Raw genomic sequence first — 24884 nt, forward strand, 5'->3', positions numbered from 1 at the left:
AAAGGTATTCCTGGAAGGAAGAAACCTTGAGAGGAACCAAACTCACAGGGGGTCCCATCCTCTGTTGGTTCATCATCCTCCTCTGGCTGCAAAACAACTATGTGTTGTGACAGTGTTACCAAGTGACCAAACCATGACGAATCATGTGCTACTCTGATTCAGCAATGGGCCAAGGGAGGGAAATCAAATCATGGAGGAAAAAAAAAATATTCTTAGTAACCGACGGAACCTGTTCTACTGAGTTAAGCAGGAAACCAACAGGCTCAGGTCAAGGAAAACCTCTTGCATTACACTAATTCTGGGCCTCAATTCACACACTCACCTCTCACCATTGTAAAACACTTGTGTTTTGGCTGCTAACAGCCAGCATAAATCTAATTTCAACTTGATTCTAATGAAGAGCATGGTCCTTGTAACGCAGCCAACTGAATCTCTATGTGGGCTTACACCTGCTCATCATGACAAACCCTTGGCTTGAAGAGGACAACTGACTTCTACTGTTCTTCTGAGTCAATCTTTTACCAGTAATAATCATTCTATTGCTAAATCTAACAAGCACATCAACACCCACAATGAGACATAACAGGGGGAAGTGAGAGGACAGTTGGAAAGATTTGTATGACATTGGAATGTTGCTGTCATACATTGTTGGCATGCTGGCTGGCAGGCACAGGGTTGGGGCATGATGTGTTTGTTCTCTCTCTGCCTCACCTGTCGGCTTAAAAAGCGGGAGGCACAGGAAAAGGGGAGGAGGGTCGGTGGCCATTTTCTCTCCCTCTCGAAGTTTTCACAGAATCAGTGAGGATTCAGTAATACACCTGTCGTTAAGCCGAATTAATAGATTAATACGTTTTTTACGCCTGTCTATGGAAGCTCCTGCTTAACATCATGTGTTAACGATTCTTTTGGATAATAGGCCTACCAATAGGACATAAAAATGAAAAAGGGAACGTTTTTTTCGGCTCGAAAGAACCAATCTCTTTTCGACAACAATATTAAAATCAAGGAGATGGGTAAGTGTTTACTGTCATATATCAAGCAATTAAATAATAATAGCAATTGAATTATTATTTTATCATGTGATCAACATTCTTTCTCTGACGACTGTCCCGATCTTTGCAATTGTTATAGTGACAGATAAGTGGGTGAATAAATGTGTCCTAAATGTACACATTCTTGAATAGGAATGAAGCTGGTTGGGTATTAGGGGTGGGGGGCGGGGGGCGGGGGGCGGACAAACAGTTGTAAATTCCACCTATTCATACCTGAGACAGTTAAACGTTCATGACGGTGGAGGTAGAATGCAAGGTGAAAAGAAAATTACCCAATTCCACATGACACAAAAATGTGTCAATTTCCACGACACAAAAATGTGTCTGTTTTAACTAAGTCTGTTGTAATTGCCGCAGCACTGAATAAAATACACGTTTTTTCCTTTCGATTATTTTAAAACATGTCTGTATCAAAAATGATTACAACATTATACATATTATTACCAGTAGGTATGTTACTGAGCTGTTATAACAGACTGCTCCCTGATCAAATACCGTATCATTTTGAGCCAGAGTCGTTATAGTCAAAGGAAAACGCTACTGCCTGTGACCTAAAGGTTTCTTTATCCAGGACTTGGGGAGTGGGGACTAATTAAAAAATAAATATGAATAAACCCCATAGAGTTCTGAAAACTTTGCTGAACTCTTCATAGAAAGTTCTCAGAACTAAAAACGGGACAGATTTACATATTTTGCATTTCCCTGATTTCTGGGTATTCTATTTAATGAGGCCTCTAACAATGGAGAGGTGGTTGTGTGGGAAGTGCAAACATGCCACTGGATGGGATATTTGTATTTTTAAATTATGCAGGTGTTCAATAGGAAAATTCATATTATGCCCCATTGGGAAATGTATCTGTAGATGCCAAAACACTTTATACACTGGCTGTTGTTTCCATACTCTGGTAGTTGTTTTGAAGGGCTCTATAATGTTTTTGTGAGAGTGTGATTTGAAGGAGTCAGGCGCAGGAGGTTACATCACAGAATACAGAGTTTATTCCGTAGTACACAGTTACGCTGGATAGCGTCAACCGTCCAGTGCGCTAAACAGGCGCACTGGAACAAATACAGGCACACGGGGAAAATATACACCGGCAATACAAAGTACAGATCGCTCCACCGAGCTACACTCATCTCACATGAAACAATCACCCACATGGACAAGGGGGCAGAGGGAACACTTATACATGTACTAATGAGGGGAATATGAACCAGTTGTGTGTAATTGACAAGACAAGACAAATGGAATAATGAGATACAGAGCGGCAGTGGCTAGAAGGCCGGTGACGACGAACACCGAAACCTGCCTGAACAAGGAGGGGAGGCAGCTTCGGAGGAAGTCGTGACAGTTTTGTTCATAGTCATATAAGATCAGGTAATGTAATGCATGTTAGTCTGAGTCCTCTTTGAAATAAAATGATTGAGACCAGTGTCTCACTGACTACAGTCTCTTTATGCCATTTCTCTCATCAGTTAGTTATTTGACAGTGACATGGCTGACTGAGCTGTACAGAAGCACAATAGTTACTCCACACAAACCCATTTACCTATAATGTGTTGTGTGTAGTTACATATATGTTTTTTCCTTTATCTAGTAATGTCAAAGCCTGTTAACTTACAAACATTATAGACCATCTCTGGCAAAGTCACATTTCACTCGAAAATCAATCAGGTGGTGAGTGGCCTAATGTCCAAATGAGTGTGTCACACATCATCTTTTATATAGATCCATTCTATATGCCTCAATCCCACCTCTGCCCAATAACCATATCTTGAATAACCTGAGGTCAGTGTTGATTAACTGTAAACACTCATGACCGGAAGACCAATGGACTGTTGACCCCTGGGATTGTTATGAATGTTGCACCACACTTCTATGACATACCTGACATTCCATTGGTAAATAGGGGTTCATGGATGATGTGAGAAGCATTATATTCTGTACTCTATGGAACTACATGACATTTAGGCTTCAGTGTTTGAGCAATAAGGTGACAACCTCTTCTGTTGATTAGAATCAATCATTCAACTGCTTTGAATAGTTGTAAGCTTTACCAAAATACTATTTTGCTGTCAACAAGAGAAATCCAATTGACAGAGTAATCAGCATAGCATTACATAATAGTTTGTCAGCCATTCTGAGAACTGCAGACAAAATGCCTTAACTTGTTATTATGTACATGCCTAATTACTCAACTTTGCAGTCACTAGACTGCATCTCCTTTCAGAGCTGTGCTGATCGGCTGAATGGTAGACTTGTTGGTTTTTATCTATACTGTAGACTAAAGTGGTGAGTTGTGTGCTTTTTTTTTCTCAGACAATGTTGAGCTGATGTTGGATTCATCAGCCATTCCTGAATCAGGCACTGCCAAAGTGAGGTCCAGACCCACAGTCAAGCACCACACGGTAAGTTCCAGTAACTCTGCATGATGTGTGGAAATATCTATCAAATCTATATTTCAACACTCAAGACAGTGTTGCATCTTTTGTTGAGACTGATCAAGCTTTGTCAAGCTTCTAGTTATTGTTCTCTAACACTTCAAGATGATCATCACATGGAATTTGTTTCCGGGCTTGTCTTCTTGCAAATTCTTGCGAATGCAGTAGGCCCCATATTACTTCTCTACATTTGCATAACTGTCTGCTAAATTGTGAATTATTTCTCAACAAGGCATTTGTAGTGCCTGAAATAGAATCTGCATTGCCTCATGAAGGGTGTTCCTGTAATCACTAATCTCTGTGTGACCACTGCAGAGTCAGACCCATTAATCACTTACACCCTGTCACAATGAAAGCATACTTTTCTAACTGGCAGGTTTCACTTGCACAGGCTATTCACATGTATAAGAGAGGGAGTAAACCAACTGTATTTGCAGGTAGGCCATCCATGTGACGAGGATGCATGTCAATTTGTTTGGGTGTTGACCCAGTCCTCTCAAGTAATTTCTGTAGAGAGTTTGTCCTCAGAAATTCAAACCCTATTTACTTAGACATTCTCATGGGGACACAGTTACTATAAGAATGTCACCTTTGGTTTACACAATATTGGGTATTTTACAGTCTGGGACCTGGCATATGGCACCTAGCTCATTTGCCATCTATTCAAGATGGTGTCCCTGTAGTTGATCCAGAAAAGACCAGCCGTATCTGAATTTTTTACGAGTTGTATTAGGTTGTTATTTTGTTGTAGGTATGAAAGCCTACCTCAGAAAGGGGAATGTCCTATGTGACTGCTCCTCTGGCATGTGTTAGATGTGCCACACCCAGCAGCACAGTTGTTTAACTGCTCTGACTGACTGCTTTGACTTTCACCAGTGAGTCATGGAAAGTAAGAAGAAATTAAGCCGGATCAGAAACCGCATTTAATGGCGCACCCTTCGCTTCTTATAAAATGTTTCTGCCGTTGCAAGGAGCTGCCTGTCCCTATGAAGTCTGCATTAATTACATATTTAAGGCATTAAATAAGGCAGGCATTTGGCTCACATTAGCTGTTTTGAAGATACAGTGTAACGGAGGGTTCTTGAGAAAGGACCACACCTGAACCTTTTCCACGAATTACGTAATATTCCCACTGCTGAATGCAAGTTATTTATGTGTCCAATGCATTTTGGGTATTGCGTGTACCATGTGAAAGTTATTTATAAACAAACCAAGTGATGGTGGCCTGACCATCAGACCAAGGGCAGTAACTTCATTACAGTTTATAGTTACAGGGGTGAACCTGACTTTGAATTGTTTTGCTATATTGGAGGCCCTCAGGCCCAGTATTGGGTAATTACACTGGTCAAGGTGTGGTTAGGTCCTTAGGAGTGACTTCCAGTCCCTACTGTATGTAGGGTGATTCTGACCACAGTCTATCAGCTTTAGAAGGGCATATCTCTGTTCTGTCTATAGGGCTTGTGTTGTGTCAAAACAGTCTGTGTTTATTTCTAGAGGTGTTTAGGCTGTGATGAGAACAGTCAGTCACACAAGCAGGCAGCAACATGACGGCACAACCCTTTTTCTCAGAGGTAGTCATACCCAATTAATGTTTGCTTATGTGAAGAGATGGGAGTGTTGCATGTGCTTTGCCCACACTACGCCCTGTCTGTGGATGAGGTGGCAGCAATGTTCTGAAAAGGGCCCAAAACTGGGCCAGTAAGCTGCAGCTGGAAAGGGGTTAGATACAGTATACCAATGGAGGACATTATTGTTGAATCATTACAGGTGGGGGTGCTCAGTGGCCATTTTTTATTTTACCTTTATTTAACTGGGCAAGTCAGTTAAGAACAAAATCTTATTTTCAATGACGGCCTACCCCGGACGACGCTGGGCCAATTGTGCCCCGCCCTATGGGACTCCCAATCACAGCCGGATTGTGACACAGCCTGGAATCAAACCAGGGTCTGTAGTGACGCCTCTAGCACTGAGATGCAGTGCCTTAGACCGCTGTGCCACTTGGGAGCCCATTGAGACTATGTAAGAGATCCTGTAGCCTCAATCTGCACAAGGAGGCTTTGCCATTATAGAAAATGACTCCATTTGCTGGGAAGGCCAGACTATGATTAGAGTAAAATGAATTTTGTATGAAAAGCCCTTCCGATTAAATGTGCCTGGCCTTCCTCTGTCTTTGGCAATTGACACCACTTGCGTACCCGTTTGTTTCCTGAGTGTTAGATTTACATTTAGTTGAGTTGTCAACTAACGTGAATTCAATGTGAAATCAACCAAAGATTTCACCCTGTCATTGGACTTAGGTTAAAAGTTGGGTGAAAGAAAGACTAAATTCCTTTACGTTGATGACTTTTTGCAAATCCAATCAGTTTTCCACGTTGATTCAACGTCATCACATTGAATTGTTGGGTTGAAATGACGTGGAAACAACGTTGATTCAACCAGTTTTTGCCCAGTGGGCTATCTCTGCTCTCCAATCCATTCCTTTCCTTTCACACTGTTCCACTTACAATCTCAACAGTGGATCTCTAGCCTGACACCAGGGTGTAACGTCAACAGTCTGATGTCTTTTGTCCTTATTTCCCACAGTCCTCCTCTGATGTTGTACAAGGGTTTAATGTCCCAACGCCCAAAGTTCCTGTCCTCCCCCCTTTCAACAGACCAAAGATCAACAGGGCAGGTGAGGGTCTCTGCCCTGTGTATAGCAGACTTAAGCTGTGTAGCTAAATAATTTAAGCTCCTGTGAATTTAAGCCTATGTGCTGGTTTTAGACAGATCCAGTTGATCACAGTTCAGTACAAATTCAAAGCAACTCTGTTTTCATAAAGGGCTGAAATATAGAGAAGCAGGTAAATGTTTGTCTAAGGTCTTGCACTATAACACTTTAGAAAGCATCCAAGCAGCCATTCACAAACATGTTTGCAGAGCGGGAGGGTACAGATCAAATGTAATTTAATCAGTTTCACCATAAATCAGGCCAACCAGAACTAAAAGTTAAATAATTTACTTTGACGATAAGTTATATCAATAACAAAACACACTGAACAAAAATATGAACGTAACATGTAAAGTGTTGGTCCTATGTTTCATGAGCTGAAATAAAAAATCCCATAAATGTTCCATACGCACAAAAAGCTTATTTCTCTCAAAGTTTGTGCACAAAGAGGAGTCTTTCTGTCTGTAATAAAGCCCTTTTGTTGGGAAAAACTAATTCTGATTGGCTGGGCCTGGCATATGCCCTTCCAGGCCTTATCCATAGATTAGGGCCTAATTAATTAATTTTAATTGACCGATTTCCTTATATGAACTGTAACTCAGTAAAATCTTTGAAATGGTTGCGTTTATATTTTTGTTGAGTATACTTTCTTGTGTCTCTGATGGTTGTTCTCTCTTTATAGTAAATGGCGATCGGTTGTCCAATGGATCGGCTATATCTGTACCTGATTTGGTGGAGGGGGAGATATTTATTCCACCTCCACCTTCAATGGCACCCCCACCCCCTCCACCCATATTCATCCCTCCCCCACCAGATTTCTTGGGTGACCTTGGTGACCTGGACTCCATTCAGCATCCCTCTATGCCCCCTCCAAAACCCCCATCAAAACCACCATCAGTTGCCCCCTCTGAAGAGGACAAGGAGGTTTTCACCTCCATGAAACCTCCACCTATGCCCCCCCCGAAACCCCTGTCAACTTCCTCCAGTGCTTCTAGTTCCTCTTTGTCCATTTCTACACCACCACCAACCACTTTCCCTGATATCACAGAGCCCCCAAAGTTTGCCCCTCCACAGCCCCCTACAGACATGAGGCAAGCTGCTCTGAAAGCCCTGAAGACACCGCCTACAAAGCCAATGAGGCTGTCCTCCATCCCCATCATGTATGAACCCCCCCAGGTTCCAGCCCCAGATCCCCCTATACAGACCCCTACACCCTCCAGCTTCAACCCCCAGAACACAGCTAAGCTCTACAGTGTTCCTAAGACCGGAATTCTAGGTAGGCAGGTGGAAGGTGAAAATAGGCACAAGCAGATCCTACTCCTGCATGACCCTGGGTCTACTGACTCCGTCCCTGTCCAGGTCAATGGGACAGCCCCCTCTGTGGCACCGCCAGCTAAGCCAGCCCGGAGAAACAGCTTGGGTATGCAGCTGGAGCAAGACCTGCAGGAGTTAAAGGATAACTTGCAAGTCACCCTTCAAGGCCAACCCACCCCACCTGAGACTTGGGAGGAAGTGAAAGTGGAGCCTTTGCCTTTATCAGCACAGCAGGCTATCAACAAACCTGCCGAAACACCAGCTAAAGCCTCACCCAAGCTTCAGGAGGCTGCAATCCCCCCTAAAATGTCACCCAAGCTTCAGAAGGTGGTCACTGCCCCTGTAACCACAGAGGCTAGCCAGGTCAAACACGAAGCGTCTCCAGGCCGGAGTCACAAGTTCAGTCCTATGCTGGACCGTAAACTACGCAACCTAAAGGCCAGTGCGGTCACTGGGACGAGGGAGGGTCCTGCCACTTCCCCCCTGGCTCTTCTCATGGCAGCTAAAGAGCGAGAGAAGCACAGGTCTACTTTGTCCCGCGAAAACAGCACAAAGAGTAATGAGCCATCCGTCTGCATCCAGCACAGCGAATCCAATCCCAATTCGTTCACCGTCATCCCCAGCTCCACATTCACTTCTGTGAACTCACAACATAATCCACAGTCTGTGGTCCCAGTGAAGCCCCCAGTGGTGATCCAGACTCCAGCAAAACCCCAGATCATTGAGTCAGTGTTGGAAAAGAGGCCAATTGCAAATCCAGTATTTCAGGGGCTCCTGGCCGTGGAGAAGCAAAGTGGAGAGCAGAGGATTCCTTCACCCACTAGCCTTGTCAGGGATGTAGAGAACAGGGAGGACCTATGCATGCCATTACTCCCTCCCCCTCCCGAATTCAATGACCATGATGATGTCATGGAGTCTCCCCCCAGCTCACCTCCACCTGACCCTCCCCTGAAGAAGGTCCTTGCCCCCACTCCCACCCCTGTCCTTCCAGTCCTGCCCTCCAATGCTGGCCCTATCGTTCCTGTCAAAACTCCCTCCCCTGCGCCCCCCCCTCCTCCTCCTCCAAAACCCAAACCTCCAAGCCCTCCCAAACTCCTGCCTCCTGTCATGGAGGTCAAACCCAAGCTACCTGTTCAGACCACACCCAAGTCACCTCCCACCCAGGCACCCTCCTCCCTCTCAGCCAGCCAGGCCACACTCCTGAGCATCCTGCAGAAGAAGATGCTAGAGATGGACCACAAAATGGACAACAAAATGATGGCCATGAAGACAGACTCTGATGACTGGGGTTCTTCCTTGTCTGAGGAGACCAAGGTCCCTGTTGTCCCCAGAGTCAACGCGAAGACCCCTGTTATCACAGCGAAAAGCAAGAATGCCGCCCTGTCAGCCAAAACACAAGGCCTGGACATGAAGGAGCTGGAGACTAAAATGGCCATGAATTCTCAGGGTTTGTCAGCTCCATCAAAAGTACCCATCAGGTAGGCCTTGCTCTCTCTCCTTTATCTTTGTCTGTTCGAGTTTTTCACATTTTACATCTTTATGGTTTAAGCTTAGGGTGTTGTGACTAGTTTGGCTTAATTTTGTTTTATCTAGGAGTGTCCCTAATTGCATGTTTTGCCTCACAGTAAATAATGATGGTAGCTAGATGTATTAAAAAGTATTGCTGAATGCGACAAGAGCAACCTGATACGTGTTTAACTAATACTTTTTTTCTTCCTCTACTTTCTAGCAATGGGCCACAGTCAAAGCAGGCGTATGGCATGACTTTCATGGTACGACCCGGAACCAAACAACCAATAACCGTTGTCAGCAAAGGGGACTCATCATGAGGAGCCAACTCCAAATTATGCCACACATAAAATTACATTAAATTAAAATAACTTTATTTCCTGAGAGGGAACTACATGTGTGGTGACGGGTCTATACAAGACAAATAACAAAATAGCAACATAGAACACAAAAACATGTGCAGTGTAATAGATTAGGAGCAATCTATGCAATCACAGGCTATATATACACATATATACAACTAAAAATAAGAACTTCAAGAGTTGAGGAGTTTGATGGATGTTGGCACAAAACTAGAAGCTGCCCTCTTAGATTTGTATGCCAGAGATCTATATCTGAGGGTAGAGGGCTATACTGGTCACGGAGTGTGTGCCTAATGTCCAAGGCTATTTGTTCCCCCTTCTTCCTCACTATTTTTTATTTATTTATAGATGACACTGAGGGGTTTCTGGCTTTCTCCAATGAACTTCCTGATTTTTATTACCCTGTTCGATGGATTCTGACTAGTGTTCCCTAAAGCACCAAACCAGCACACAATATTAAAAGATCTGGGTCGGCACTCCTACAAAGGTTTTGCTGTACCACAGTAGATAAACCTGAGCATGTTGCTTAACATCCAGATATAGTGTCAAATAGCTTATTGCTTTTTGTACAAGTGCCAAAGTCTAAAGAGTGGGTTGACCATGTTGGAACGGCTTTCAACAGTATCTTTGACTGCTGCAGTTTAATCAGTGTGGGATAGTACACATTGCCTTCTTTTTACCTCTGATATCTGGCTGACCTAATAGATTTAAAAACAAAGCACAATCTGCTTTCAAACTAGCAGCTGTAAATTGCCAGTCAATATATACAGAATAATGCCATGCATCAAAAAGGATGTTTATATAAATGTCTTGAGACTATAAAGGATGTACATATTGTTTTGCTTATAGGTTTCCATTGTGAGTGCCACAGTACCTGTACATACTGTATATGTTAACAGCATAAAGGGAATTGAAATGTAGCCTACTAGAATACATTTAGAACACACATACTGTATATTGTTCACTGTACTATACTTAAGCAAGCATGCCACAACTATGTAAACTGTGTTTATCAGTTACATTTTGATCATCTACGTCAGTCAGGTGAGCAAGATATCTTCCGTACAATGAATGACTAAATAAAAGCAAAACAGATGTCAGGCATTTGCCAACATACGGACAGGAGAAGTAAGGTTTGGTCTCCATGGTCTGTAGAATCTATAGATTGACATTAAATGTACTTTTATATTTATTGGGCTTAAGTCTAGCTATTGTGTCAGTCATTATTAAAGCTGCTCATATATATATATATATATATATATATATATATATATATATATATATATATATACACACAAATGTAATCAAATTAAAACCATGATGTATCAAAGACTGGATGTGAAAAACTTGAGTTGGTAACTGACATTGGAGGAAGAATAGTGTTGATGTCTCCTGACTGGAGTGTAAGTGGACATTGCCATTAATGTTGGTAACTTTGTCATGTTCTTTTAGAATGTTTAGGCACAAAATAACACCACTTTCACAAACCATTGAAACTATAATTACAATGGATTATATTTTATGTGGTGGTCTGTTGGATTTCTCCTCGTAACATAAAATTATGCCAAATATACCAGTGCACAGGTCATGGCACAGAACACTCCTTTGTTTAGTTATTTTACCTGTGATATGAAATTATGTAATAAAGTCAAGTTTTAAAGTCATGAATTTTTTCCACCAAATTGTTTGAGAATAATTTCCTACTGAAGACTAAAAGTACAGTAAGATTCATGTGTTTGGAAAAGCAAAAATCAACTCGCGAATATACAGTTTTCGGACACAAACTTTATTGAAGGATGGAAAAACAAGTTGATTACGTCAGTTTTAAGTTGTACTCCTCAGACTTCTAAAATGCACCACCAGACATGTACCAGACAATCCAATCCAAGGAATGTCTTCGTGTGGACGAAAACAGTTAAGGACAGTGTTTTCTGTTTCTGGTACACATGTGCAAGTGAGAGATGAGAACATCTACACAAAAGAAAGTGCCAAGGAAGAGGGAGAATATGGAATGGAAGCACACTGGTCCAAACAAGCCCTGCAGTGAAGATTTACAGACTTTTCAAATGTACATAAATTGGGAAAACACTTTGCTCATGGCATTTATTGTGTGGTCACTACTTTAACCAGGTCATTCTAGTCCACAGTGTTATATCAGAATGTGCAACGGTATAATTGACTAGTAAATCTTATCCAAAGAGCCAGTGGCTTACACTTCTCAGACTAGCTTACATGCCACGTAATACAGCACCCCGGGTGGTTAAACAAAGGTTACATGGGGTTGGACTGTAAACGTGATCAGATGGGTTCGTTAGATTAAAGATTCCCATTTCCTTTGGCAGCATTTCCAAACACATCTTAAAGTAACCCACATGTTAACTACCCCAATCCATTTCTTAGTTAATTTCCCCAAGAACAAACTGCACACCACAGGTAATGTCCTACAAGTGGCTAATACACCTCAAACTGAGACTCAGCGTATGACATTGCTACGAGCAACAGGATGAACCGCAAACATGTGGTGCAAGACTTTGCTGCCACAAACATTTTTTGCATGTGCACGGGTGCGCTTCAAGCTGCTGCAACGTGATAGCTGCGGGACGAAAAAAGCTACAATGTTTAGCCTTACTCTTAGTTGTTGCAGAAAAACGTCCTGATTTACTTGGTACATTGCTGACTCTACCTTTACACATAATTGATTTAGAAATCAGTTGGAAAGAAAACCTGCATGGCCATGGGTACTTTCAGACTAGGATTGGGAAAACATCAGTATACTGTCCTGTTCCAGTGTGGTGGGTATTGACAACTACCCTCATGCCAACCCCTCAAATTCTCCCCCACCTCCTACAAAACCCCATACTTCCACAACCACCCTTCCCCGATCCCCTGACCCAGGCTGGGTCTACGGTGGGGACGTGGAGTCTCCAGTGGCGGGTCCGTCCTGTCCCGTGATATGGTGGAGGACCTGGTGGTCCCAGCCCACTGTGGTAAGTGTGTCAGAACCGCCAGGGGCCCAGCAGACACCCCGAACAAAGTCCTGGTGCCTCCTGTCTCTCAACCTGGACAGGAGGAGCAGAGCCACCTTATTAAGTGGTGAATGACTGGGTACATATACTATTTGGACTATTTTATTTCATAGCTCTGAGTTGACAAGCCAAAAGGATCAGCTAGAGACAAAAGCCCATATACATTGAGACTTACGTTTCCTTAAGCTCCGAGTTCATCACAGCAACGGAGCAGTCATCACTGATGGAGGCTAGCAAGGGGGCGCTGTGGTGGAAGGTAAGAGATCATTGTGTTAGCTCATTCTGACAAACCACTTACTGCTGTAGATGTGTGTGAGGTGAGCTGGTGCTTACCTGTGTGTGGAGAAGGCTAGGCTGGAGACCCTACGGCTGTGGGTGCTCTGCGTCTGGGCAGGCTCTGTGCCCTGAAAGTCTTTCAGAGTCACGCGTCCTAGCTCGTCACCTGAACCAACAATAATCAACAAATATCTATCATTGAAGCCTGGAAGATTAATCTTTTAGAACAATGATGTGCTTGGACCACTACGCATCATGGTAAATGTAGTGCTAGTCCTTACCGTAGGCGATTGTGGTCCTGTGGTGGGGATGCCAGGCCACTGAGGTAGGGCAACAGCTGGGCTCTACCTCTGAGACAAGATCAAATCTCCAAAATCAGCTGGGAAATCACCTACCACAGCAACATGCACTGACTGAACAACATGGTTGTCCACACCTGACCATGTACATGCTTTCAAAAATAGATATTCACATGCATTGCATGTGTACTTTGAACAGAGTGATTGGGTACTTTGGTGTGCTGCAGAAGTCTGGAAACTTTTCAGGTGTGGATGTTTTCAAAACGTACACAATAATTGTCCCAACACAGCTTTATTGAAATTACGAGGATCGCTGGAAAAAGTTGCTTAGGAAATACTATAGAAACAAGCCTGATTGATTATCAAGGACATGTTGGTGTGAGTTTCTACTGCAGTGACCTGACATGCGGTTATCAGAATTAAATGTTATAATATTGGGTTACTAATGGATGTACACGTCGACAACAGAACCAAAGGCAGCCTTAAAAACTATGCTCCTCGACCAATACTGAAAAACTACAAGACCCACTGACAATCCAAGATTAACGTCACAGGTGTCAATACATTGGCAACTGAAAAGTCTATGCATCTCGGCTCAGAGAAAAACCCTGCTGCCTAGCTGACTGTGCAGTTCAGACGGATTCTACTCACCTAATCTAGAGGCTGGTTTGGTGGGTTTCCTCCTGTCCCAAAGCAACAGACGGCCATCCTGAGGGAAGGGGAATGGAGAGAGGAAACTGAGTGCACTAACAGTTTCATGCAGTACAGTAAGTTACAACCTTCTACTGTATCTAGCTTCATATAGCACAGTACACAATATACAATCCACACTTATCATTCTGAACTGAACAATTGAATAAAACAGACAACCCTCCAATCAGTCTTGGCTCTTACCTGGCCACATGAGAGGAAGAGGGAGTCATCGGATGGATTGCAGGATACACAAGTGACTGGCTTAGAGTGAGCTGTGGAACAGGAGACAGATCAGGAACCAATGAATTACACTGATTCTGTTGCAAAACGTTTCTTAAAACAGAAAAACAGAACCTAAGGACCTAGCTGAATTTGTCCAATAGAAACTAGTTTTAGTTGCAAAACCTTCTGCAACTGTTTGGACTAATGATTAACTAGACAGGCTATATAAACATGAGAAACACTGCAACTGACACTTTTTAAGAGTGGAGTCACTGTGCAGCTCAAGATACAGAGATATAAAGACGTAGAGTTTCCTTACCGTTATATGTGCTGACCACCTCCCCCTGACTAAGGTCCCAGACTTTGATTCTGCAGCATGTAGAAAAGAGAAAGAACTGAGCAAGACATAGGCTGTTCACAGCATACAATTGACATTAAATCTTCACCAGGAAAAGCATACCAAGCTGCAAAACACTCCATAACCTGCAGCTGTTAAAACAGACTCACAGCCAGGCTGGTTACACTAGGGCAGGGTTCTTCAATTCCGGTCCTGGAGGGCCGAAACACCTCTGTTTTTCATCCTCTCCTTCTAATCAGGGGCTAATTCAGACCTGGGACACCAGGTGAGTGCAATTAACTACCAGGTAGAAATAAAAAACAGAAGTGTTTCGGCCCTCCAGGACCGGAATTGAAGAACCCTGCACTAGGACCTAGGGTCTGTTAGGGCCTAGGGTCTGTTATGTTATCAAATCCAAAATAAAAGATGTGCATGAGACAAACACAAACACACAATCAGAGAATGCCCCCTACTGACCGGCAGTCCATACTGCCGCTGACGGCGTGGTTTGACCCAGCAGGGCTCACGCTGGTGACGATGTGATCATGCTCGAGTTTAGTGAACCGATTCACCAGCAGACTCTCGTCCTCCGCTAGCTCCCACAGCTCAACAGCACCTACAACACCCAGACAAACCCCATTGCACCCACACTGTTGTATACCAAGTAATCTATGTGATAATGTGGCCTGAATTATATGTAATCATTGTGCTTTAACAGATTATCCCTCATGGTTGAACAGCCATATTTACAGCTGAATATAATATGCATGAGTAACGATAACTGTCATTCCTACTTACCCGAGTCAGATGCAACTAGGACGCCCCTCTCTGAAACCCACTTTGCCTCTGTGACCCCAGCCTCTGTCTGCACACCAGCCTTGCAGAAGCCCTCGTTGGGAGACTGCTTGGGGTCACTGTAGACCCAGATGGAGCCCAGCCAGCATCTGCCCGTCAGACTGGAGGCTCCCAGCAACAGGGTGCCATCTAGGGGAAGAAAATAGGGAAATGTCAATAGCTGAATCAAATCAAATTTTATTTGCCACATGCACCGAATACAACAGGTGTAGACATTACAGTGAAATGATTACTTAGAAGCCCTTAACCAACAATGTAGTTTTTTTAAAGAAAAAGTACAATTTTAGAAAAGTGTTAAGTAAATAAATAAAAGCAAATAACAAAAGAGCAGCTAGATAGCTAGCTAATGATACAGGCACCATTGCCTGTTGTCTTAGGTATCTTTATGTAGTGTTGTGGTGTCTCCCTTGTCGTGATGTGTGTTTAGTCCTATATTTTTATTTTATATTTAATCCCAGCCCCTGTCCCCACATGAGGCCTTTTGGTAGGGCGTCATTGTAAATAATAATTTATTCTTAACTGACTTGCCTAGTTAAATAAAAGTTAAATAAAAAATATTATAAGTGACAAGTTCGTTTTAGCAGCTAGCTAGCTATCAGGCTAGGGCCAGGGGCACAGTAATTTTTGCTGTTAATGATGCAAGCTCCATAGCCACTCATAGACATAGGTGATAAGCTATCTAATGTTATCTGGTTTATAAAACAGTAACTTAGACCTCTTTATTCCGCGACACCACCACGTGCTGCGGTACCTAGCTAGCTCTTTTTACAAGTCAAGTGTCTGGACGCGCTACGTTATCACACAAGGCTTGCATCACTCACTAGCTGTGACTTTGCTTACCTGCCCTGTACTGCGCCGAGTCCAAATGCTTCTCCATGCACGCCGGGGCATTTGGGGGTATGTTCCATCTGTTTTCCTTGATCATATTGGTATTTACTGTACTTTTCATTCAGGCAACTCTGAGTCTGATTCACTCAAGCTAGCGTAGCTGTGTTTGCAATGCAAATGATTTTATCCTTTATACAATAAATGATTTAACTTTAACTAAATAGTATAGAAAACACGGACTAATAAACTAGCTACCAGATTTAGGTTAGCCTAGGTTTTTAACTTCTATTCTTTAATTATATTATGTTTCATTGCTCCATTGTTCATGCCAGAAATGAATGAACTCAAACCGCAACACGTGGACCGCACACTTCCGCTTCCAGGGCCTTGTTCGTTCGTCTTCTTCTTCGGTGGGGTTTATCGGCGGTTGGCATCCAACGTTATGGTGCATTACCGCCACCTAATGTACTGGAGTGTGGGCCAGACACAGGGAGAAACTAAATCCTACCTGCCAGCCCCGTTGCTCTTAAAAAAGATAACAAAATATTTGAGACTATATCTAATGACGTTCTACTCAATATACTCTTTAAACTAATTTCCTGTATTCCCTTCTCCCTCATACTAGATCTCAGCCTCTCTATTTCCCTCTGATACTGCCCACACTGTAGCAATACATTCTCCACGGTCTCTGTTTCCTGGCAATACTCTCACTTTCCTGTTGGATGCTTTCCTATCACATGTAAGGTCTTATTCAACTGGCTGTGTCCCACCCTTAATCTTGTAAAAATAGCCTCCTCTCTTCTGTCCCTTCCTGCCATCCCTGACTTTCCTCTGTACTTGAAATGTTGATAGAGCATGGCGTTTGCATTTGCAACGCCAGGGTTGTGGGTTTGATTCCCACAGGGGGCCAGTATAAAAAAATTAAAATGTATTCACTAACTGTAAGTCGCTCTGGATAAGAGCGTCTGCTAAATGACTAAAATGTAAAATGTAAATGAATGCCTGCCCTTAGTATCTTTATTCCACTGCTCCTGCCACCTCTGTCCATATCAGGCTTTTTGCCTCTGCCTTGTTCATTGAAACTACAACATCAACATCTCCACTACTAAGTGCTTGTTTAGCCAGTATATCAACTGCCTCGTTCCCCTCCACCCCCACATGTGCTGGGACCCAAGTAAATCTTATCTGTATACCCATCAGTCTAATCCTGCCATGGGTTTGTAGCACCTCATAAAGCAGGTCTTGTCTGCTACGTGAGCTAAAGGACTGGAGACTCATTAACACTGCACATGAATCAGAGCAAATAACTACTCTGTCTGGTTTGACTTCCTCCACCAACTGCAAGGCCAACAGTATGGCCATCAGCTCCGCCGTATATCCAGCCAGATGATCTGTAATAAATTTCCTGACTTCCACCCCACATTCCTGCACTACAAATGCTGACCACGAATAGAGCAGTGCTTAATTTGAGTAACAGGATTTGGCAACTTCTGTTTTGGACTGTTTTGTTCCGGAACCTATTTGTACCTCTCGAGGCATGAAAAATAATTTTCACTTTTGCAATGTAAAAATTATAATAAAAGCGAGAGGTACAAATAGGTTCCGGAACAAAACAGTCCAAAACAGAAGTTGCCAAATCCTGTTCCTCAAATTAAGCACTGCTGAAACATGAAACGGATCTTTACCATTTGCTAAAATCCTCAAATGAAAAAAATAAAATGCATTTAAAAAACGACCATACAACAATCCCGATTCAAGTTCCCTCTTCGTTAATTCTCCTGCCTCCACAAAAAAACGTAATGTGAAAAAGTAGATTTATGGTTTGCGCAACATTGTAACCTGTTTGAGACCAAAGCGTGGCTGTGTCTCTCACATAACTAGACTGAGATTAACAATTTAATATCTCTCTCCGTCTCTCTGGTCTGATAGACATGAGCCTGCAACTCTCATCTCTCCAGCGTTGCACTTCATTTATTTCCTTAAAGAATCATAGCCGCGCGAAGGGTTCTGGAGGAGATGCAGCACCCTTGATAAATTGAAATACATTTCCCAAAGTTATAGATTTACTGCTGTCTGTTCAGAAATAAATGAAATCATTCAGAATAGCCTACCACACCATGAGGAGGCCTATAATTTAGCCACAGAGGTTCAATAGCTTCTTTTAAAAAATAGCCTAGCTGTGGATTGTAACCCAGTAATGTAAAAATTATAATAAAAGCGATCAAAGTTAATTCGAGTTCCCTCTTCGTTAATTCTCCTGCCCCCACAAAAAAACGTAATGTGAAAAAGTAGATTTTCAGGCCGGGCCTGATATTCTAAGGAATAGCCTACAGTCGGGAACGCGTGGCAAATCTTGTCAGTGAAAAAACATCATGCAGACAAAACAGGCCTTATATATTTCAAATACAATCGAGGGAAAACACAGGTTGGAACGCAAATGGCTCCTGCTGAAAAGAGAAGACTGCTGTAGGCTACCAAAATATTTGATAAACTTCCAAATATTGTTTTACAAAAGAAAGAGAGATTGGCTTTTGGCACGAACCTATCGGCCATCACCAGCGAGTGAGCTGCGCATCATTTGCGAGTCAGTGAAACTGGAAAGCATTTTTAGGACTTTAATTTCCTCCCCACATTGTAGCCTACAATATATCTCCACACACCTAGGCCTACGCTATTGATGGATTCAAGACAATGTCGTTTTTATTGATCTCAGATTCTGAGTTCAAAGTAGCCTGCCATTTCAATTATTTTTGTGGTATTAAAAAAGATTCTACCAGTCTCCAGTCATGTAAAATGATGTAGAATTGCATGCAATGCGTTTATCAAAGGCAAGATTTTTCCAGACCCTAGGCTACTAAAAATGTTCCCAATGTGTGCAACTTCTGTAAGTGCCTCTACTCTACTGCTCTATGCCACTACGCAAATGCGATGATATGCATGCAATGCTTTATTATAAAAAAAATTCTCATGCGTTCCGGTCCCTCAGAACTCCCCTGGTCACCCCCTCGCGCTCACTTTTTATTCCGGCACCTCCCGATTTACAAATTAAAAGCACTGTTTCAGTGAACCATAGTCATGGAGCAAAATCTGAAAGATACATGTGTAATATATGAGGGCACAAATATTTTCTCCATTCAAAACATCTGTTGCAGATTTCATGTATTCAGAAATTATAATCTGAGACAGTGACAAGAGGCGCCTATTTTATTATTCAAATTCAACATTGCTATAGCAACACAAGCTTCAAAACCACTACACAGAACATAAGGTACACAAATAAATACCTACATTTCAGTTATATTTCTGCAACCCAGCTAATGAACATAAACTGAATCAAAATAAACACTTCAATTTTCCAGGAGTGTTTGTTACAACATGAATATTGGCTGCCCTTCACCATTGCAGTGTTGGCACAAATTTAGGTTCTGCGTTGTAGAGTACATTTTTGTCTTTCGCCCAGTTTTACCCCGGCTTTACCCCATTAACAGTTCATGCAGAATTTGTTTTCAGTAACCCCCCCCCCACCCCCCCCCCACCCCCATATCATGAAGAACCCAAGCAGACTGGTGTAAGCCCCATCTTCAACTGGTTAGGCTTTGGTGGTCCCTGACTGTGACGCCTGTTGACTCTGAAGCTGTTGGATCTTAATGTTCATCACCTCAATCACAGCTAGAAAACAGAACAAAGATAGGAAGGAATGACCCAAATAAACTATACAAGTGAGGTTCTATTGCATTTAAGATAAATACTTGTAACATAATACAAACTTGTGTGTGGATTACCTTGTTTCATGCCATATTTCTCCTGCAGAGCCGGCTGAATTTTCTCTATCTGCTTGGTGAGGAAGTCTATTTTGCGCTTGAAAAACTCCTTTGTATCATCGACATTCTGCAGAGATATTTCAAAAGAGGCTCAAAAACTCATTATACAGAGATTTCCAAATATTTGTACTAACAAGCAATTAAATGTACTGTATATGGAACAGGACTGTTTAACCAAATAGTCGACTGACTAATGGGTTGTGTTCAGTGGCCACGAAAACTGAAAAAACAGTACAAGAGTGAAACTTTAGGTAATATCATTCAGAATAAATAAAAAAATGTGCCCAATAAGAAATGCATGTTTTCATTTTCCGTTGCTACAGTGTGCCTTCATGAACACAACCCTGATAAATGCAAAGAGTTGGGACATGTCGGCATACACTAAATTGGAAGATATCCTTGCCCAGCCAGAGCAATAAAAGGGAACCAAATTAAATTGGGACTGGAAAACTGTAAACAGAGTACTTACCCAAAGTGCACATCATGAGTTGACGGTACAATGAAGGATATTAGCAATTTGTTATCAATTACTTTTCTGCCCACCTTTTCAACATAGTATCCTGTCCCCACATCCACTAAGACATGTTCCACGTCATGAAGTGTTCCAGGGACGTACATCTAATAGCAAGTGATGTTAAAGCACATAACAGGAAACTTCCAACAACAATACTATTAATTCATGCATACTGAAGATATTATAGAGAATTCTGGGGGTAGCCCCGACCAGGACTCGAACCCTGGTCCAGCAACTGTCAAACTAACACCTTAACCGCTATGCCAAGAAGTTTAAACCTCTTGACGAGGTTATTAGGTGTTGTGTTAAGGTCGCCACACTAACCCCTACCTTCGGGAGAGCATGTCCCCACGCTTCTCTATATCAAGTCCCTCATGTATACACGCCTCTCCAATGGCCTCACAGGCACCATCCAATTTCTGACACAAATGTAGTGAATTTGGGGGGTAGCCACGACCGGGACCTGGGTCCAGCGAAAGTCAAGCCAACACCTTAACCGTTACACCAAGAGGTCTGAACATCTTGACGAGGTCGTTTGGTATTGGGTTGCCTAAGAAAAGTCAGACTGTGATACCAATTCTTGGTATACAGTCAAAGTTTCCTTACAAACCAGAATGTTTAATAAAATTACATTTCAACTTACTCTACCGGTTGTCTGTGCAGTTGGTCCTTCAGTGGGTCAAAATTTGAGAGAATCTTCACAGGAAAGTATTATTTACCCAACTTTTTAGAGCGCTGGTACTGCCGTTGAAATTTCCATCACCTGGCACATGCACAAAACCATGTAAACACCTGCAAGACTTCGGTTAGTATGCATGCATCACAGGCATGTACTTCCGTCTTGTGCATATGCTTTAGGTCACGAGCAAACAAATATTGATTGCCACACACAGAGACCCACGTTTTGAAGTCTGTTTAATAATATTTTCCTGTAGATATTTTGACTAAAATTTAAACCCACTGAAGGACCAACCCCACGGAGTCGGCAGAGTAAGTTCAAATATAATTTTAGTCAACATTTGTGACAGACAAGGGACTTGTAGGTTTTTTTCTATGTAATTATATAATAATAATAATAATAATATGCCATTTAGCAGACGCTTTTATCCAAAGCGACTTAGTCATGCGTGCATACATTTTTACGTATGGGTGGTCCCGGGGATCGAACCCACTACCCTGGCGTTACAAGCGCCATGCTCTACCAATTGAGCTACAGAGGACCACAATTGTATGTGTATGTAATTGTATGTGGCTATGCTTTACAGTCAATGGAAAGCATCGGCACAGCGGGACTAGGTATGGGTTAAGCGCACTGTTTCTTCATCCCCGTCCTGGGGGCCCAAAGGGGTGCACATTTTTGTTTTTACTCTACATTTACATTTTAGTCATTTCGCAGACGCTCTTATCCAGAGCGACTTACAGTTAGTGAGTGCATACATTTTCATACTGGCACTATACACCTGATTCCACTCAGACCCAGTTACAATGGCTTGATATTGAGTTGATTATTTGAATCAGGTGTGTAGTGTTAGGGGAAAAAAACAAAAATGGGTCCCCAGGACTAGGATTAAGAAACACTGGGTTAAGGTTGCAACAATATAATGGCAGAGAAGGTGCTGTGGTCCCATTTACATTAAATACTGTATTTAACAATGCACTTTCAATCAATCTCAAGTTAGTCATCAAGTACGTTGAATGCGAGAAAATGTGTTTCCTGGTATGTTTGTAGAGTAATTAAAAAGTCTAATGAACCCCTTAATTTTTGCCATCTCCGATCAGTAACATAAGGATACAGAGCTTGTGAGGGGCACCAGCAACTCTTTTCCTAAAAGGAGGAATGGAAAAATAAAGGTAAAATGTAAGTTATCAATTTAAGTGTATCATACTTTCAAACACTAATGTGGTGTGAGATCTGCATCAAAGATAATTTAAATCAATTTATTTTAGTATCTGTAAAAGCTCCATACAAAACAAAAGCATACAATGCATACAAAGTTATTTTAAAAAAAATCCATAGCAAACCAAGGTTGTTCGAGCAGCTCACCTGCATTGTTTTTGTTGAGGACACTTAAACTGTCCTTAGCTTCTACATATTTAGTCTGGACAACTTTGAGCTGACCTATAGATGAGGTCAAAAACTCTGTCTCCTGCAAAACATGGAAGAACCAGTTGATGATCCAACTTATCAGACAGACACCAGACACATTCTTCGCAGTAATTTCATTAATGACCATTGATGAACTAAGTAAGCCTGGGCCAAATATATTGCATTGAATGCGTATATGAATATTGCCCTGAAATAAAGGAGCAAAATGTGGAAGCTGAGATCATGCTAAGTTTGTTTCCTAATGAATGGACACTTGTTGACAGCATTCCAAAACATGATTCTTAGCATGCGTTGTGCTGCAAACTGGCTACCAGAGTAGCAAGCATATTGGCAATAAATGGACACAACTTATTTACATTATGAACACTTTCTCATAAAATGTGGCAGGCACATACTGAAAGTATTCAGACCCCTTGACTTTTTCCACATTTTGTTACGTTACAGCCTTATTCTAAAATGGATTAAATTGTTTTTCCCCCTCATCAATCTAAACACAATACCCCATAATGACAAAGCAAAAACAGGTTTAGACATTTTTGCAAATGCATTAAAAATAAAAAAACTGAAATATCACATTTACATAAGTATTCAGACCCTTTCCTCAGTACTTTGTTGAAGCACCTTTGGCAGTGATTACAGCCTCGAGTCTTCTTGGGTATGATGCTACAAGCTTGGCACACCTGTATTTGATCGGGCTCAAGTCCGGGCTCTGGCTGGGCCACTCAAGGACATTCAGAGACTTGTCCCGAAGCCACTCTGGCATTGTCTTGGCTGTGTGCTTAGGGTGGTTGTCCTGTTGGAAAGTGAACCTTCGCTCCAGTTTGAGTTTCTGAGCGCTCTGGAGCAGGTTTTCATCAAGGATCTCTCTGTACTTTGCTCCATTAAATGTTTCCCTCAATCCTGACTAGCATCCCCACAGCATTATGCTGCCACCTCCATGCTTCACCGTAGGGATGGTGCCAGGTTTCCTCCAGATGTTACACTTGGCATTTAGGCCAAAGAGTTCAATCTTGGTTCCATCAGACCAGAGAATTTTGTTTCTCATGGTCTGAGAGTGCCTTTTGGCAAACTCCAAGCAGACTGTCATGTGCCTTTTACTGAGTCTGGCCACTCTACCATAAAGGCCCTGATTGGTGGAGTGCTGCAGAGATGGTTGTCTTTCTGGAAGCTTCTCCCCTCTCCAGAGGCACTCTGGAGCTCTGTCTGAGTGACCATCAGGTTCTTAGTCACCTTCCTGACCAAGGCCCTTCTCCCCCGATTGCTCAGTTTGGCTGGGCGGCCAGCTCTAGGAAGAGTCTTGGTGGTTCCAAACTTCTTCCATTTAAGAATGATGGAGGCCACTGTGTTCTTGGGGACCTTCAATGGTGCAGACATTTTTTGGTACCCTTCCCCAGATCTGTGCCTCAACACAATCCTGTCTCGGAGCTCTACAGACAATTCCTTCGACCTCACGGCTTCGTTTTTGCTCTGACATGCACTGTCAACTGTGGGACCTTATATAGACAGGTGTGTGCCTTTACAAATCATGTCCAATCAATTGAATTTACCACAGGTTGACTCCAATCAAGTTGTAGAAACATCTCAAGGATGATCAACAGGATGCACCGGAGTTCAATTTCGAGTCTCATAGCTTATGTAAATAAGGTATTTTTTTATATTTATATAATACATTTGCAAACATTTCTAAAAACCTGTTTTCGCTGTCATTATGGGGTAGTGTGTGTAGATTGAGGATTTGTATTTATTTACTCAATTTTAGAATAAGGCTGTAACGTAACAAAATGTGAACAAATTCAGGGGGTCTGAATACTTAACGAATGCACTGTAAATTATGAAATGCAACGCTGGAGAGATGAGAGTTGCAGCCTCATGTCTATCAGAGCAGAGAGAGATCATAACAAGTTAATCTCATTCTAGTTATGTGAGAGACACAGCCACGCGTTGGTCTCAACCATAGGTTACAATGTTGCGCAAACCATAAACCTGGGCCGTCCCAACGCGAATTAACTCTTAGAATATCATGCCCGGGCTGAAAATCTACTTTTTCACATGTATTTTTGTGGGGGCAGGAGAATTAACTTTGATCGCTTTTATAATTTTTACATTGCAAAAAGTGAGGAAACTAAATTCATGCCTGGAGGTACCGGATCCGGCCAAATAGGTTCCGGAACAACACAGTCCAAAACGGAGAGGTGCCGGATCCTGCTCAAATTAAGCACTGCAGTAGATAAATTAGGCATGCCAAAAAATCTAGATATCTATGGTACCGCTAACGTAACTCAGATGGCATGACTGGCTAGCTAGCAAGCTAATCAGCTGGGCTGGCACAAGCAAACACTTGGGCTAATAGAAAATGTCCCCAGAATGAGGTTACACTTCAAATACGACTAGAAAGACTCAATATCGCTGTGTTACCTGCTCAAGTTGAGTCTTTAGTCCCTCCAACTGAGGAAGAGAAAGCTCTGTCAGATTCACCGCCATGTTGGAAAATGTGAGACAAATGACCTTTCCGGAACAAGT

The 24884-nt window shown here is 42.3% G+C and overlaps 3 protein-coding genes across 3 annotated transcripts; 1 reads left to right on the forward strand and 2 right to left on the reverse strand.

The window, feature by feature from the left end:
* The first annotated feature begins 749 nt into the window (after positions 1-749).
* On the forward strand, positions 750-10591 carry LOC311138007 (uncharacterized protein). Its single transcript, XM_084172652.1, has 5 exons — positions 750-1013; positions 3370-3458; positions 6075-6165; positions 6884-8993; positions 9245-10591. The coding sequence occupies exons 1-5, from the start codon at positions 938-940 to the stop codon at positions 9342-9344; spliced, it is 2466 nt and encodes an 821-aa protein (XP_084028778.1). The 5' UTR covers positions 750-937; the 3' UTR covers positions 9345-10591.
* Positions 10592-11151: 560 nt separating this feature from the next.
* Positions 11152-16326, reverse strand: LOC311138104 (methylosome protein WDR77-like). Its single transcript, XM_084172767.1, has 10 exons — positions 15935-16326; positions 15038-15223; positions 14717-14855; positions 14222-14271; positions 13882-13952; positions 13639-13696; positions 12970-13038; positions 12746-12854; positions 12588-12656; positions 11152-12445 (listed from the first exon to the last, which is right to left on the reverse strand). Exons 1-10 carry the CDS (start codon positions 16041-16043, stop codon positions 12289-12291), a joined length of 1017 nt encoding a protein of 338 aa, XP_084028893.1. The 5' UTR covers positions 16044-16326; the 3' UTR covers positions 11152-12288.
* A 2785-nt stretch (positions 16327-19111) lies between these two features.
* On the reverse strand, positions 19112-24859 carry pfdn5 (prefoldin 5). Its single transcript, XM_084172838.1, has 6 exons — positions 24780-24859; positions 22302-22404; positions 22051-22082; positions 20287-20361; positions 19705-19810; positions 19112-19591 (listed from the first exon to the last, which is right to left on the reverse strand). Exons 1-6 carry the CDS (start codon positions 24843-24845, stop codon positions 19512-19514), a joined length of 462 nt encoding a protein of 153 aa, XP_084028964.1. The 5' UTR covers positions 24846-24859; the 3' UTR covers positions 19112-19511.
* Between the last annotated feature and the right edge of the window lie 25 nt (positions 24860-24884).

The sequence above is a fragment of the Coregonus lavaretus genome (assembly GCF_964263955.1).
Source record: "Coregonus lavaretus genome assembly, chromosome: 12".
Taxonomy (NCBI): domain Eukaryota; kingdom Metazoa; phylum Chordata; class Actinopteri; order Salmoniformes; family Salmonidae; genus Coregonus; species Coregonus lavaretus.

Excerpts from the sequence above, each read along its gene's own strand:
- LOC311138007 (XM_084172652.1), top strand. The coding sequence starts at position 938 with ATGAAAAAGGGAACGTTTTTTTCGGCTCGAAAGAACCAATCTCTTTTC. Across the intron at positions 1,014-3,369 it reads TATTAAAATCAAGGAGATGG|ACAATGTTGAGCTGATGTTG; the intron begins GTAAGTGTTTAC and ends TTTTTTTCTCAG. Across the intron at positions 3,459-6,074 it reads CCACAGTCAAGCACCACACG|TCCTCCTCTGATGTTGTACA; the intron begins GTAAGTTCCAGT and ends TATTTCCCACAG.
- LOC311138104 (XM_084172767.1), bottom strand. The coding sequence starts at position 16,043 with ATGAAAAGTACAGTAAATACCAATATGATCAAGGAAAACAGATGGAAC. Across the intron at positions 13,697-13,881 it reads TCTTCCTCTCATGTGGCCAG|GATGGCCGTCTGTTGCTTTG; the intron begins GTAAGAGCCAAG and ends CCCTTCCCTCAG. Across the intron at positions 13,039-13,638 it reads CAAACCAGCCTCTAGATTAG|AGGTAGAGCCCAGCTGTTGC; the intron begins GTGAGTAGAATC and ends ATCTTGTCTCAG.
- pfdn5 (XM_084172838.1), bottom strand. The coding sequence starts at position 24,845 with ATGGCGGTGAATCTGACAGAGCTTTCTCTTCCTCAGTTGGAGGGACTA. Across the intron at positions 22,405-24,779 it reads TAAAGACTCAACTTGAGCAG|GAGACAGAGTTTTTGACCTC; the intron begins GTAACACAGCGA and ends CATGTTTTGCAG. Across the intron at positions 19,811-20,286 it reads CAGGATACTATGTTGAAAAG|AATGTCGATGATACAAAGGA; the intron begins GTGGGCAGAAAA and ends ATATCTCTGCAG.